This window comes from Plectropomus leopardus, chromosome 12, assembly GCF_026936395.1.
Source record: "Plectropomus leopardus strain MGB_pleo_1.0 chromosome 12, ASM2693639v1, whole genome shotgun sequence".
Taxonomy (NCBI): Eukaryota; Metazoa; Chordata; class Actinopteri; order Perciformes; family Serranidae; genus Plectropomus; species Plectropomus leopardus.
Genome location: NC_142187.1, coordinates 11,559,885 through 11,576,978, shown reverse-complemented (window position 1 = coordinate 11,576,978; position 17,094 = coordinate 11,559,885). Strand labels below are relative to the sequence as shown.

At 38.8% G+C, this 17,094-nt stretch overlaps 1 protein-coding gene across 2 annotated transcripts in view; it reads right to left on the bottom strand.

Moving 5' to 3' along the window:
• The window catches only part of LOC121951098 (contactin-associated protein-like 4), a 128,576-nt gene that overhangs the window by 86,720 nt on the left and 24,762 nt on the right, over positions 1–17,094 (bottom strand). For both annotated transcript variants that reach the window (XM_088085188.1, XM_088085189.1), the window contains exon 3: positions 969–1,162. In XM_088085188.1, coding sequence (XP_087941314.1) covers positions 969–1,162 — 194 coding nt within the window. The remainder of the gene's footprint in view (positions 1–968; positions 1,163–17,094) is intronic.

Here is a 17,094-nt window from a genome sequence, read left to right as displayed (position 1 = left end):
CGCAATACATTCATGTTAGAAGGATAATAAATTTATGCTTTGTTATAAGATAAAAATAAGTATAAATTCTTGATTTACAAGTCATAATTGTTGAGAAATAGTTGATTGGCCTGTCATTTTACTCAAAGGAGCAGGATTCAGTGGTACCTAGTGGTGAGGACTGCAGACAACAAGAGGTGAAACTCCTCTCATGTGCCAAGCATGAACTCCTGGTTATGATTCAATGTTTATAGTTGGGGAAGTTTACATGGGAGCTAAAGTACCCACAGAGGTCTCTTTTTCCTCTGAAGAAACAAATCCAGTGATTTTAAACCACTAGAAACACTAAATAAAACAGTTTCAAGTTGAAAAAGAAATCATTCTTTCCAACGCTGCTCATCACAGAGGAGCTGCTAACCACAGTGGCCAATGGGAAAATATGAATAGCCATATCTTGAATCATTATTTGGTTTGTCTGTTTTGGGCAACTTTAGAGACATAGCAGTGTATCATGTTGGACTCTGTGGACAAGGACCCGCTCCCTATGTAGATAAAAATAAACAATTCTTATTTTCAGGTGATTAAACACTAAAGAAAATCTACTTTTATACTCCCACTAAATCTGGACTTTTAAAGCTCTGATCAAGAATAATATTCTCTCTGTTAGCTTGAGATTGAAAGCTATAGTTAGCAAAAGAGTCAGGAGTGCACAACATAAACGTTGTGTTTACTGTGAATTCATATACACATGTAAACACATATGTGCTGACATATTTTTTACTTTTTTTTTTTTTTGCATTTGGTTAGTTTATTTGAGTTTTACAATTGTGTTTCAGGGAAATTATAAATACCTTGTCACTTGAATAAGGCATGTGTTCTACAGAGAAAGTATTTTTTTCCTGTATATGTTTATCTGACATTGTTTACATACTTGTTAAATACACTCCAGATAAAGTTGTCAGTGAGGAAACACCAATCTATGGACTCACCCCTATGCTGTCTTCCTGTCTGTACTGTTTCCAGTTGTGTCCAGTGTCGCTGAACATCAGCAGGTACGACGTCAGCCAATCAGAGCTACCGTAGCGGCCCTGAGTAGCAACAGCGGTGATCTTTGTCCGCTCCCCCAAATCAACCTCTAGCCACTGATACCTGTCTGAGGTGAGAGGAGACCAACCTCCAGCACCTGCAGGGAGAGAGAAAATGAAAGCACAGATTGATATATTACATGTCGGTCTATGAGGTTTATGTGTGCGAGGGATGAATTGCTTGACCTTTAAGTCTTACCTAACAACACATTTTGTTGTTACACAGCCTAGATAAAGCACAATTTTGTGAAAACCAATTTCAGCACCATAATTGAACACTGTGTTGTGTATTTTGCTTGTTGTGCTGGAACAGATGATTGGTTTCATTGCGGGACACTGCAGGAGTTTTTTAATGTCGAAAATTGAATTTAGAAGATGTAATGCACTGGGACTGCTGCGGTGTATTACACAGACTGTTTCCTGATTTCCATTTCAGACACAGTACATGTTGGAATTTCATGAGTCCATTTGTCTTCATAAATCAATAGAAGACATTCATCAGAATGAAAGCCTCTGCCAATTGTGAGCAATTTTTCCAATTTACAAACCTGCAGCTTCCACAGCCTTTAATGCTGGTTTGACATTTGTGGGGGTTTTTATGAGACAATGCAATGCTATTTAGCAGGCTCTCTGGATGACAGCCTTTCTTACTTTTTCTACTAACTTTTTCAGCCCACAGATGCACCATTATATGTGACTTTCAAGCTGTATTCTTAACTGTCATTATACAGTAAATGGTTGCATAATGGAATCCATTATAGCCCCTTCTTTGCTTCCCACACAGAAAATGTATACGAAAGAAGAAAGAAAAAAGATAAATCTCGTTTTTAAAAAGTAATTAGGTAATTTAATAGAACAATAACTTTAGCTGCCATTTTATAAAGCTGTGGTTCTCAATTGGTCCAGTCATGGGGTCTAGATTTCTCCCTTGCATCTCAGAATCCCCTTTGACAGCCACAACAGAACCTATGCATTGATTGCCTTTTCTTTGTTAAAAAAAGGGCAGCTCCAGAAGAAGTATGTGGTATTTTTCAATATTTATGAAACAGTTTCTTCTCTCCAATGTTGTTGCATGAGATCCCACGCTTCCCTCTTCTTTGACCTTATGGCAGATGTGTTTTACTGGATTGAATTCGTGACAGACAAGTTTACTCCATACATTCTTATATATTACATTTCCAAAACAAACCATCATCAATAGGAGGTTGCGGTGGCATGCAATGATTCATTGCACAGATCGCCAGACCATTAGCATCCTTTCCCAAATATAGCATTGCTAGGAGGCTGTGGCATGATCTATTGATTAGTTGTACAGTTTGCTTGCAAGTCTGGATCCTTTGCTATATAGAATATTATCAGTAGGAGGATGTGGTGCCAAACATTGATTAGTTTTACAGTACCCCTGCAGGTCTGCATCTTTTCCCGTATTACGTATCACCAATAAAGAGCAGTGTTGTAACATATTGATTGGTTGTATTCTAGGTCAATATGCTGAAAAAAATAAAAGAGGATTCACTGAAAGAAACGCTGGCACGTGTTTAAAAGGTGTTTTTTTTCAATAAGCTAGTAGCATTTCCTTTGTATAGAATTGCTGCTGAGTCGCACATTAAGCTGAATGTGAATGCTAAATGTGTCTTATTCCAATAAAGGCTGTGGTGTTACTGATTAGCTAAGTCATTAAAGTTAACTTAACTAATGTTTTCAAACATATGGACAACTGCTACAAGAGAAAGAAGGAGCCTGTGTGTGCGTGTAAGTGTGTGTGTGTGTGTGTGTGTGTGTGTTGTTGTTGGTAAGTGCTTTGTCAGGCCAAAGCGATGCCTCAGAGCTCGAACGCCAGATGGACAATTCTGGAGGAGGAGGCTGCTGACCGGTGTCCCACTGAGCTCCCACACAAACACTCACCCGCACAACAACACACACGAATAAAAAGAGCACAGCACAAACATAACCATTGATACAAAGCAAGAGCAAGAGGGGGAGAGACTGTACACACACAAACGCTGAGAGCCGTCAAACTCTTGGAAAGCATTAAAAGAACAAACAAACACACAAACAGTGTAAATGTCACTTGTCCTCATGTTACCATGCTATTATCTGCTTTTTGTTGCAGTAGCAGGAGGCTAACATTTTGAAACAAAGCAACAAACAGAATTCATCCCTAGCCTCCAGGGGACAACACAGAGCTGTTCAGTTTTGGTATAGGAGCTAAAGGCAATGTGATGCCTGAATTGTGGACCTAGAAAGCCCTTTTGCCCCACAAATCCATCACAAATGAATGAGTTGTAAAATATTTTGTGTTTGTGCGGTCCAGCAGTTGGCCAAGAAGCCCATGTCATGTGGGTACAACAAGCAGGGACCACCAGGAGGTGAAGAAACGTTTTCAGAGTATGAACTGTACATAGATCAAATCACAAAACAATCACGTTCAAGCTCAGCTTTGTCTTCACAATTAAGTACAATTCCTCAGTCAATCTGATTGTTAAGCACACACTCAATTTTACCTTACTTTATCCCCAAGTATTTCACATCATCATGTGGGGCTGCCACTCACTCACAAAAGGGGGCAGTCTGCCATTGACCAGCAGAGAACAATAGCATAAAAACTTGGAGGTGCTGACACTCATGTTCAGCAGCAAACAACCATATGGAAGTCCCAGTCTGATGAAAGCCAACAAAATAACATCTTGCTGCATATGGCGTCAGGACTGGCACCAAACGTTTGTAACATAGCAATGTGGGTAGTATGTGTAAGCTAATTGTGGTAAACTTCTCTCCATCTTACAAGCACCCAGATCTCCCTGCACCCACATTTTCCAGCTCAAATCCTCCAGATGATGCAAAACATCAAGATTGTAGCTCCAAATTTCTGTATACAAGAGAGAGTCACCCTTCTCTCTCAAACGCAGACAAATCTCAGATCAGACTGTAAAATTAGGCAGTGCTGATCAAATAAAAGACAAGACTCTGTTACTGTTATGCATATTTCTCACCTAAAGTGTCTTCAGTGACATATTTCAGTGCACTGTTTAGCTGTAATATGAGAAATTGTTGACAGGAAGTGGGCGCCATACGGTTTCCTATAATGTGAAAAGAAGGCTTAAGAAAATTAGATCAAATGGTAAAACTAGGCACTGCTAATCAAATATGAACCAAGATTCTGTTTCTGTGTTGACTATTTTCCCACCTAAAATGTTTTTGGAAAAATGTTTTATCTTACAGTTTATCTGTATTTGAAAGTTCTTGTTACCAGTTGGCCACCATTTTGTTTCCTGTGTCAAAACAGCCAAACTCGCAACACATCACCCATCAGCAGGAACGTTTATTGGTCTGGTAGTTGTAGGTTTTCAACCTCTTGAGCAAAAGCAAATGCTTCAGTCCTTTTTTACAGTTCTCACTCATCATATTGAACCATTTTCAAAAGTATTTGCATCTTTCTAAGACCATCTTTTAGCAGTGATCTCTTTAAGGATGAGAATAAAGAGAACAGTTTAAGCAAAGGGTGGCTCGTAATGAACCATTCCCAAAGTAACTACCACCAGATATTCAGGAAGATATGGTCATCAGCCTTCTCCAAGGATTTGGGGAAAGTGGGAAAACTTTTATGAACCCCAATTGTTCCTGTGAGAATAAAGAGTTGCTCCATTATAGCATAACCAGGACAACATTTGCATTTGTCCTTCTGAATCTGACATTGATTGACTTTGTGAGGATACCGAGGAATGCCACGCTTGCTTGCAGGATTATCACATTTTGATGGATACAGTCCACAAGGGCACAAATCTCTGGGCAGAGCATGGACGTCTGCACAGGCGTCTCTGCAAACCTTTACAGACTTTGGTAAATAATGACATTTCTTTCATTCCAACAACTCGACCTTAACAGACACAGATTTTAGAGATTCCAACAAGACAAATACTATGAATCTGCAATACTACTGGTTCAGGTTAATGCCTTTTACCACAGATTCCTGAGGCTTACCTTCTATAGCGTGTCCAATAAAGACAAAATGACAAAAAAAAAAAACAGATAAAACAAATGTAAATCAAGAGAGACAGGTTCACATGTACAGGCAAAATAGTCGGTTCAATACATGTTAGGTACTTCTTGTCAAAAGGTCAGTTTTGTTTCAAAAGTACTTGTGGTAAATGTTACTGAGGTCGATATTTACTTTGATATTTTGATTTTGGTAAAATCTATCTGGGCTCCTTATTTATGTGCTGAAGTAATACAAGTTTGTATCCACATTAAGTGTGGGCAGTGGGACTGGAAAATAAACAGTCTCTGTATTTAGTTTGGCTCTGAACAATGTGTAGTGGCAGATCAGGAGGAAAGCGCTGCAGTGAAAATGAATTGGGGACTGGTGGAACCTGATCCTTAAAGAGCTAAATGGCAAAGCTAATAAGCACTTGACTAACAGACGTGTCCAGTGACAGGAGAAGAGGAAAGAGCAGACACTCTGACCTTTACTTGTGAAGATTAAACTGGGCAAGAAAAGAGAAAAGGGATAAGAGGGGCATGGCTCACAGTTTCATAGGCGTTACAAAGATTTGCTGTGTCCACTCTGTCAGATATAATTAAAACAGAAGTGAAGTGATGGCTGATGGTCTGAACACTTCCTGTCACAGCTGTCACTTCAAATCAAAGAGATCTTGCTGGTTTATTTTTGCACCCAGTGTCTGTCAAGGAACTGATGTTAACCAGCCAATGAGAGATGTGGTTACAGTAATTGACGGTCCGGAGTGATATCACTACTCTGCCAGCCAATAAGACCTACAAATAATTTTAAACCATGGCTTCACCAATCAGGGAAGAGCAAGAAGAAGCAACATAAAGTCAATTATCTGTTTTAGTTTAGTAGCATTTTAGTTGCTTTTTATTGGTGGATTTAGTCACACAATGTTATGTAAAGCCTGTATTAAATCTGAGTTTATCTCAACAATTACAGCAATGATGTCATATACAGTATGCCAGAGAGGTGACACTGTATGATTTATGTCAAAAAGCTCGCTGAATTAGCAAAAGGGAAACTGTCAAGCAATTGTCAAATCATTTTAAGCAAACTTTTTTTTATTGCAAAACTGTTTGACCACCATGCAATACATTCTCCTCAGTTGATTCTTTTATTGTGTTAACATGTCCAAACTGTTCCTATTGGTCTGTCATGCATATTTGTACATCGGACTTAACCTCTTCTTCTCTTCCTTCTTTCAGCAGCAGATCATCTCTTCCTGTCCTCTACATCTTCCTCTGTCACGCCAACCACCCGTGTGTCTTTCTTCATTACATGTAACAACTTCCTCTTTGGCCTTGCTCTTTTCCTTTTACCTTACAGCTCCATTCTGATCATCCCTCTCTTGATATACCCAGCATCTCTCCTTTGCACATGTCCAAACCATCTGAATGTTGCCTCTAACTTTGTCTCCAAACTCTCCAACCTGCGCTGTCTCTCTCCTGAACCTGTCAGTCCTCATCACTCCCAATAAAAATTTTAGAACTTCAACTCAACCACCTAAAGTACTGCCTCCTGTCTTTCTGTCAGTGCCTCTGCCTCTAAACCATACAGCATAGCAGGTCTCATCATCCTGTAAACCTTCCTGTCACTTTTGTTAGTACTCCTCTGTCAGAAATCACTCCTGACAGTGTTCCCCACCTACTCCACCTTGCCTGCACTCTCTTTCTCATCTCTTTTCTTCATTCCCTGTTACTTTGATCAGTTGATCAAACTGCTCCACCTTTGCCACCTAATCCTCGCATTCTCACCATTCCACCGTCGCCCCTCCCGTTCATGCACATCTATTCTGTTTTACTCCTACTGACTTCCATTCCCTTTTCTCTTCAGTGCATACCTCCATCTTTCCATGCTCTCCTCAACCGGCTTCCTTTTGTAACTATAGATCACAATGTCATCTGCAAAAATCATACTTCATGAAGACTCCTGTCTGATGTTGTATGTCAAGCATCACAATTGCAATAAGGAAGGAGCTCAGAAATGATCCTTGATAAAATCCCTCTTCCATCTTGAACCCATCTGTCACTTCACACACCTCACCATTGTCACCACAATGCTTGGGATTAGGCACCAAAGTCACGGATGGTTAGGTTTGGGCAAAAGAGGCACATGATAAGGTGTAGAAGAAACACACATATACATCAACATTGGAGGCAAACTCCGAACTCCACGAACTTCAGGGTCGGTTGTTTGTGAGACCCCATCCTATAAGCACACTTGAGCTCCTTATATTATGTGCTTACTGGCGCTTTACTACCTGCAGTGTCTTTCAGCAATTCAGGTGCACGTGAACAGTTTTGTTCGGCCGTGTTGTAAAGTGACGCAGCCTGTGCATGTTGCATGTGGATGCACTTACTGCCATCTGGCTGTCCGCCAGCATATGATAATAATGCCACCAGCTCTGCCTGACTGTGTTATCATCTGACACATCCATGTGCGCTGCATGTTGAAGGTGGTTTTTGGCATCACACTGGTATGCTGAAAGCACTGACAGAGCACTGCTATTTTGCTGAATTTGGAAGAGTTCGGAATGGTCCCAAACATAATGTAAGTGTAGCAAAAAAAAAAGGGAAGCATACGTGCTTATTTGAAAACCTAAGCAAGATCTATATTTCTGTAATTGCAATATAGCCTGTATATTGTCACAACGCTGAGTTTTCAGTAGTCTGTTATCTTGTGGACTTTGTGTCCACCAGATGTCCTCAGAGTTCCCCACTCTTTACCAGTCATCTGCTCACTGGCACACCTGTCCCTCATTTCCTCATTGAGCACACCTGTGCTTAGTTCCCACAATTTAGTCTCAGTATATATATCAGACACTCATTTAGTATTTATCTAAATGTATTGGTTTTATGTTTATTTATTGGTCTTTATGTTTTATGTTGTGTGATTTATCTTTTTTAAAGATTTTCACTGTTCAGATGTAGCAATTTTAATTCTGTTGTATTTCTCGTGCAGTGACAAAAAAGGCATTCTATTCTGTTCTACTCTCCCTCTCCCCTCTGCCGCTGCTGTGCTGCTATCCAATTAACCATTTGTATGTTCCTCTGTCTGTTGCTTACTGAGTTAAGAGACCTTCTGCTTGTTTGTGACCAGCCCTCCAGCTCCTATCCTGTCAGACTTTGTTCTAACTGTAAGCTAAATAGGGGCTAGTATCCTTAAATGCAATTACAAGTTTAACCAACAGAAGTGTGGCGTTCCTCTGCATGTGCTGTTTGTTTTCTCATTCAGAGGCAACAGACTTAACAAGTGCAATCAGTGTCATGGGACACACCTGTACTCAGTGTGCCCAATGCACATAAGAGAGCAGCAGTCAGTCTGTGGCTGGCAGACCTCCTCCCTACACTTTTACTTTGTGTCTTTTGTTTCCTTTTGCTTTGTTTTTACAGAACACCCCCACAGCACATTTTCACTCATTCACTCCCCACTCTAAAGGTTTCTCCTATCTATTGGTGCAGTTTTTTGTTGTATTTCTACCATCATCTCTCAATAAAAGAGTGAATGTAAACATGATTAGTTTTGGGGTGTACAGCTTGCTAATGTTAAACAAATCAAGCTGCTGTTGCAGTAGTAAAATTGAACAAAAAACTACCAAGCCCTTCCTTGCTGAAGTCAACCTTTAAATGCCATTTCACAACAAGAGGGTATGGAATTCTTGTTCAGTCCTGCAAAACATTCCTGCACAGGGAAAAATATTCTTACATTGATTTCCGCAGATTTTCTGGATAGGTTTCTGTTGTATGGACACAGGCACAATTTAGAAGGAATTTTCCTTCTTTGGAGGAACGAAAATGAAACACCACATCACAGAAAAAAAGGATCCAGTATGCATTATTGTTATATGGAAAATTTGCTTTCAGATTTTCTGTTTCATTTTTTTTTTTTTTTTTTTTGCATGCAGTTTTTCCACATTGCATTCACATTGCACAACTAAAATATTGACTGAGATAAAAATCTGTTTTTCTGTTAATATCATCTAGGAAATTTCTGGTAAATATCTATATTATGAATATATATTATCTTTAATATTATTTGGAAATTATGGACTAGTAAAATAGAGCATCACCCATTAATTTAGGCATGTTTTCCCTTAAAAATCCCATTGTCAAATAATAATAATATAATAAATAATAATAATGATTATCGGATCCTATACAGTTGGCTATTCTTTTATTTCATCTAGTAAAAAACTAAGTATAACCAAACTAAGCTCTGGTCAATGCTGAAACTTCAGTAATACACTTCACCTGTAACAGCTCGGGCACCTGAAACCAACTCAATTTGTCTCCATCTAGTCATTAGGGCAGTGCAGGTAGTGTATGTAACAGGTGAGGATAAGAGCCGGTCAGGCTGCACAGCTCTCCTTCAGCTTTACTGTTGAAGGGAAGCCAAGCTTGACGCGAGTCTGCTCTCTACAGCGGCTTCACTATAAGGAACAGATGGATGGATAAAGTAAAGAAAGGACCGCTGAATCATTAATAATGCACCGATATTCCACCTGACAGGTACAGAGAGACATGAGTAAAATGAAGAGTCAGGTGAAGTGGAAAAGGCCAGACAGGCAGAGGAAGAGGTGAGCCAATAGAGTGAAAAGGGAACAGGAAGATGGGTAGCTAAAAGGAATAGAGGAGAGACAGGTAACAGGCAGACTGTTTCATACAGGCCTGGAGTGAGAGCTCATAGTTTGCATGAGAATACTAAGCTTGGATGGTAATTTCAGCAGCCTGATAACATGTCAGGCAGACAGAGACCCTAATGGGCCCGATGCGGCAGCAGCAGGCTGGGAAACATCGGATGTCTCCTGCAGGCAAAGTACAACACATTTCCACTCGAGTTTCAAGTGTAACATCTGAACTTTACAATGAAGTAGACACTGAACATACACATGGTAATCAATACTTGATTAGCTGGATATCTTTACACCCACAACCAGAACAGGTTCCAATTAAAGTTTAATTCCACTTTTAAATCTTATTCAGTTACAGAGTGATTACTATGCCACAATAATTTCTTTTTAAGTCTATTCCAGCATAATTGCAGCACAGTCAATGATAATTGTCAGTGTTGCATAAAAAAAAGAAAACACTAAGACTGCTATTAACATTTGGCAGGAAGACAGAGCTGGCTAAATCAGTTCTTACGGATAAAAAATTGACTGGAAATTTAAGAAAGAACACAGTCGAAGACAATTTCAAATATTATAATTTAAGCAAAGAAGACAGACAGCTGAAGAAGGCAAAAAAGTCAAAAAAAAAAAGATGCTGGGGGGGAAATTAAAGATAAAGAGTAAAAATTAGAAATAAATATACAGAACAAGACAGACAGAGGATCAGTGGGGAGCCCAAAATAGTGAGTCTTTAATCCAGCAGGTTCTTGGTGAAAAAGACATTCATCTCCAATCAGCTGCCTGCATGAGCATCTGACAATTCTGGGCCCAGATGTAAAAATGATGTGCGTGCAAAAAATAAGTGTCCCACCTTTCAAAAGAAGCTGCTATGTATATGTATATATATATATATATATATATATATATATATATATATATATATATATATATATATATATATATATATATATATATATATATATATATAAGAATATGTGTGTATCTCCACTCATGCTTTACACCAGACACAAACACATTTATCACTGTTGAGCTGTGTGTGACGATAAAACATTGTGGCAAAAAGAACCTTAAAGAGGGAATTTGTGGACGTAAGAGCTGAAGCTTTTGTCTGTTCAGCACGTCATAATCTGTTAAGCACACTTCACTGTTGGTCTCAACAAAGTCTGTGTCAACTGGCAATTGGCGAATTACTATAAGACCAGTGCCAGACGAATGAAATGACAACTCTGTTTCATGTTTAGAAAGATTAAAACTGGAATAGGTAGAAATCTAAAAAGGGCTAATACAGAAACCAGGTGTTACCCAAATTTTTAATCTTATTTCATTGTTCAGTTTCACAGAGTACATACTCAGCCCCTTCTTGCCCTACTCTCTCTTAATCATTTATCAGACCACTAACCCTAGCCAACTGACCGTCCCTTTGCCTCACTCTCCACCACTGTGGACTGATTCTCCAGGAGGACAGCGGGCAGCAGCTCGGGGAACAGAACTTTGATCGGTGGCTGTAACAGTTTGAATTCAGGCAGCATGCTGGTGGCCAGCATCAGCACACAGTGTAACTTGTGTGATGGCAGCAACAGAAAGTTTGCTGAACTGGCAGTAAGTCAGGGCTGGCTGTCCGATCCCCAAGAGCTGCAGATCGCACTGGCTGGATTCAAGTTCCAGTGGCTGCTGACTGGGGGTTTGTCTCTGGAGCTGCTGCCCACTCTCCTCTTCGCAAGATAGTTTGTAGTGGCGGGGATCGAGGCGGAAGACACTCTGGAGTTTGAGGGTCTAGCTAATTTTAGTAACATGAACATGAACTTGATGTCGCAGCTAAGTTTAGCAGAAGGCTGAACTATTAGCAACATTTTCTTTCCGTCTCTGAAATGCTTTTTCCAATGCTGCAATAAGAACTTTCTCTTCAGGGTTCACCACCATTGAATAAGATTTATACTCAAGGAACATGAATCTGCAGGGAACACTTTCTCTCTGAAATGACCTGTGATTGGGCAAAGTCTCTCATCAAGGCCTAGATCTCGTAAGGCTGACATTAGATACAAGGGGGGGTGCCATTTCCCCACTGCAAAAAGACACTTCTATCTCTTTCTGAGACAGTAATGTCTTATTTTCTTAAAATATATACAAGTCAACAGGCAGTTAGACTTGCTTTAGATCAACCACTCAATATCAAGCAAGTCCAGCTGTCTCATGACTTAGCATTTGACCACTGTGAATAGAATAATTTAACCCACCATCAATGGAAATCAAGTGTTTTCTAAAAAAGTCTTGAAATTATCTCAATTTGAACAGTTGTCGCTACACTGCATTTTTCTTTATTATTATTTGGCTTTTGCATTGTTTAAGCTCCTGACGAAATATCTGGTTAGTCCCAGCACTCCAAAGTACACCATCACTATTGGTATTGTGTTCCCCGTGTGAGTGTGTTATGAATATTACACTGACAATGTGCACATGTGACTAATGCATCATGTCAGTGGCTGCCTTCAACACAAAATTTACTCTGTGAATAAAGAATAAGACAACACAATACAAAATTGTAATAAATCTTAATTAGTGACTGCTTTTTCATGTTAGCACCAGCTGCACCAATCCTACTGATTTTCAACACACCTGTGAAATACAATTTGGTGCTGCAGATAATGAAGAAGTTTAGTAAAATATAATTCCAAGGGTTAGTTTTAATCAACACCATGTATTATGCATCAGTTTGGTTTTATAACATGTCTAAAGAGAAAACAGAAACTGTAAAATAAATAGATCAGTCACCAAGAGATCCATCACTTGGTTGTGCACAACTCTCATGAGTGAAGTAAATGATTAAATTTTAATTACAGACCATTGTTATCATGGCGAATCCAGGATGCTAAAGCCCACGTATAAAATACCTGTGTTTATCTTGTAGGTGGTATTGCAGGGTTCTGATAATCTGTTCATTTAGTGAGTAAATGAACTGAAAGCAAAGCTGCTCCTCAGAGAGCGACTGGAGGAGGCAGAGTGTTAGCGGCAGCAGCGGGAGATGGAAATGAGACGGAGACGTTCATTTATTCATCGATTTCCTCAACAAACAGCTGGAACCATGTGGGCTTTGCACCGTTAATACAGCTGGGGAGGAAATGTGACACAAACAGCTCTCCTAATCGACCAACAACTATTTGAGAAATGCAGTGGTAAAATGATGGGTGAGTCTGTGTTATGATGATGTCAGCAGAAGCCCGGTCGTTCATTACACTCCCACTCCTAATCCCTACATTTTATCATGTTGACATGATAATTATTAATGAGAGCAAGTCTGGTGAATCTTTCCACAGGCAGTCTAAAGCATGTACATCCAATCTGCCAACTATTGCAGATTTGAAAAATATGCTTATCTGTTTTAAATGACATGACTATAGGCTCACTGTGTTATTTAAAGCATTACTTGAGGGTTTTGGGGTCTTTTTTTGGCCACTTGGGGGCAGCACAACATGTTAACACAAAAATGATTTATTTGAAAGTTGATGGTGAACATGTTAAACAGTCACCTACTTTAAGCTTCAGTGGGTATAGAGCAACATTTATATATTAAGCCTTGTGAGCTCCTTTTTGGTCTCCACCAACTCCTGAATCACAATCAGAAATACTTTCTTGATCCATTGAGGGAAACTGTGGTTCATTACAGTCACTCTGATGCCAAGAGAGAATTATAGAAAGTAGAAATAAGTACAACACAAAGTATGTAAAAATATAAATAAAAGAAATACTGTTATAAAAAAAAACTGTTATCACGAGTATGTAAATATGTAAAATTATAAATCTGTATAATGTGCTGAGATTGTAAAAATAGAAAACTATGTGCCTTATGCTTCAATACAATGTATGAAACTAATATGTCAAGTTAGAGATGGAACATATGTGTATGATGCAACAATGTACAACACAGAATATACATGAGTACAATGAGAATGTATACAACTGATCCTCCACTACACTCTAAAGCTACACTTGCTGACTTTGTCAGTCTGCTGTTCAGTCCTGAGCAGGTAGCACACAGTGATTTTATATGTACGTTTTGAATGAAAACACCTGCTGCAGCTGGGAATAAGGCTGGGAACAGCAAGAGTGAATTGAAACAGTAAATTTGTAGAATTAAAAAATATGAGCTGAACAATCCTTTAACACCTCATAGACCTGACTGGTATGGAAGTCGACTGTGCTTCCAATTTTGTTTTATTGGTGTTATCTCAAGGTCATGAGTTAATTATTTAGTTAAATGAGTTGTTATCTTGAAATTACCAAAAGTGTGTTTGGCACACACCCGACACTCTCACTGCTTTTGTGCACAGAAGCTCCTCACTTACCACCATATTTTCATCTTAAATCAGTTACAGTTGTCAAGATGCTATCTATAAGTTTCTATGGCTTTCCTCAACTCATTTCATGTTTTATTTGTTTAATCATGTTAATGCACAACAATCAGAATTAACTTCAAAACAACTCTAATACACATGACATGACTGAAAAGAAGCAGGGAGAAGAAAAGAATCCTATTTTACCTGCCACTTTCTCAAAACATATATAAATTAAAAAAAAAACAACAGATGGTCTGTCAGTTACTTAACAAACAATGCTTAGAGTGAAAAAAAAATCAAAAGGATCACTCAAGAGCTGTTCCAACAAGTCGCCTTCAACAGGGATATATTCTACCCGACAGTTTCATAGTCTCATTTTTCTCTCTTTGTATATTTTCTTAAACTGACAAATATTACTGCAACACTTTAAATCAATCTGAAGAGAATTCCTGAGTTTGATGCCAACTCCGATAAACACAAGTAGTCTAATAGGAGGAAACGACCTTATAGTAATTATCTCGTGACAGCAAACCCATTTTCTTAATAACAAAATAAAACAACCTTTTTCATTCCCAAGACAACAGGTTAGTTATCTTGTTTTCACAAGACAACAAAGCTTGTGATTTCGATAATAACATGAAAAAATTATTGGAAGCACGGCGGTTCTCAGCTTCTGTTGTGGGGAACTACTGAGTTGGGTGATAATTAATCAATTGTGGGTTTGTCACTACAAGCGACACTTTTTACATTTCACAAAATAATAATATAAGGATTAATGATTAGTGCAGCTTTAGGCTTCATAACTGTCACCAATGAATAAGAATTTCATTTGGGACATATTTTAGCTATTTTGTAGTTACATTTACAACTCTGGACAACTCAGATCAGGACGCCACGACACGAAGAGAGATGCTCTTAAAGGGGATGCCAAAAGGTTGCCGACAATGATTACCCCCTAATCCCAACCCAAATGCACCATGGACCTCCAAACCACAAGAACATCCAAATTCTCCCTGCTTATACTTTGCCTGCAAGTTTGATTCACAAAGCAGTCAAAAGATGCCACTGCACATTAAAAACTGACTATAATAGAAATGGCATTTTTGTAATATGCTTGCCATTTTAGATACACATGTTTAAGAGATGACAGAAAAACTTAAAAAAGTTAAGCAGCTTTTCAGACCCTGGTTGTTCATGTGCAAATCAGCAAACAAAAAGAGCAGATGAGCATCATTTAGCAGCAAAAATAATGTTTGCTTTAAGTCTCCACCATCAAACAACGACCGAGCAGTGTTCTGCAGGCTCTGCTTCCTTTCGTTTCCCAGGTGGTGAAAATCATTCAGATCCAGATTAAACCCGTCTCGCCCTCCCAGCTGATTCTGGGCTTTGATGTCGGGATAAAGCAGCGAATCCCACTCCCTTCAGAAAGCAACAACAAACCATGATCTTCGTTTCGTCAAAGCCTCACATCAGCATCCAGCCCTGAACTCCCTGCAGGGTTTTTTGTGTTGCACAAACACCATTCACGTTTATCTTTCTGGTATAAACCATCAATACAAACAGCATCTATAGGGTATAAGGATGGGACAAAGCAGCTATTGCTTGTTCTTTTATTTTGTTGTCTCTTCGAAATTATTCCACTCCTCTGCCTCCCTCTAAACTAGTCACTGGCGAGCAGTCTTTGTAATTCCAGTAAAAACTTTACTGTTTGTTTTGGGTTTGTGCTTTGTGTCATCATCTTAAACAAAATCTTTCCTGCACTGAGCTCCAGTGCTGCAGAGTAACTCCTCAGTAAGGAGTACCTCATCTGAATTAAAATGCATCACATACAGACAAAATGATCCAAGAGGTAGTTTAGAACATACTTAATCCACATTTAGTTGCATGCATAATTCTCTGAAGCAATAACAAGAATCCCATGCCATTCCCCAGCAGGCTGGCTGTTTCTCACACAGAAGGACAAGAAAAAGACATGAATCTTTCAAATATCTCGTACACACATTAAAAAACAAGCTATAAAGGAAGACTGAGATTACACAATAAAAGTGACAAGATTCAGGCTGTCCTGGAGGACTGAGTCCATACCACATGATTCAGGCAGAATTCAACCACTGAAGTGTTTTTTTTCTTAAAGCAAGTACAAGAAACTTTTACATCCAACAAAAACATTGAATGTCCTCAACATAAATCCATATATTGATGAAAACTCACATCTCGTAATGTATTTCATAAATAAAAGACATTACATTCCTGTCTGGGAGGAAGAGGGACAATCTTAGATGGTATAAAGTAATGCATGGGGATTGAGCCAGTCTCAAGCGGACATTCAGTGAACTGCAGTTTTTGGCACTTTTGTACTTTTCAGTCTTGAAAGTTGCTGCCTGGTGCCAATGCAGAATTGGTTTTGAATCCTTTCAAATCTTGCAATTCTCCAAAGTTGACTTGTGCTTTTACTGGTGTGCTCAATTACTCATAAAGTTTGTTTGGCTTTTTTTGCTCTTGGGTCTTCTTTCTCTCTCTTTGCTAATCTTGCCCTGGTATCAGTCATAACCATAAAATATAGGAAAAAATACAATTCGCTAAAGAAAAATGTCCTCCTGCTTCCTTTAAAGTAGCTAACATACTTACTGTAAAACTTTAGCTGAGAAAATGTAAACAATGACTGTTCCAAACTGCCCATCATAAATTGCTTCATCTGAGTTTGTGGAAAATGTTTTTAAGAATAACTATGCATAAATAATCTTCCCGCTAATGGTCGTGTTTGATGACGTAGATCATATAAAAGCATTAGCATTAAATTGACATTGTTTCTTAACAATTTCTAACTTATTATGGGTATTTTTATTTTGTTGCATGTCACTCCCCAAGGTTTCCTGTCTGCCTCTACAGTGTCAGATATAAAATAAATACAAAAATGGCAAATCAAAACTTTTCCACACAAGCATATGTCTATCAGAAATGTATTTTAAAAGGGACTATTCCCAACAACAAACCAGCTCAGCCATATTTGAAACAGAATTCAGCCTTGTCACTCAAGGAAGACAATGTTGTCTAATATCT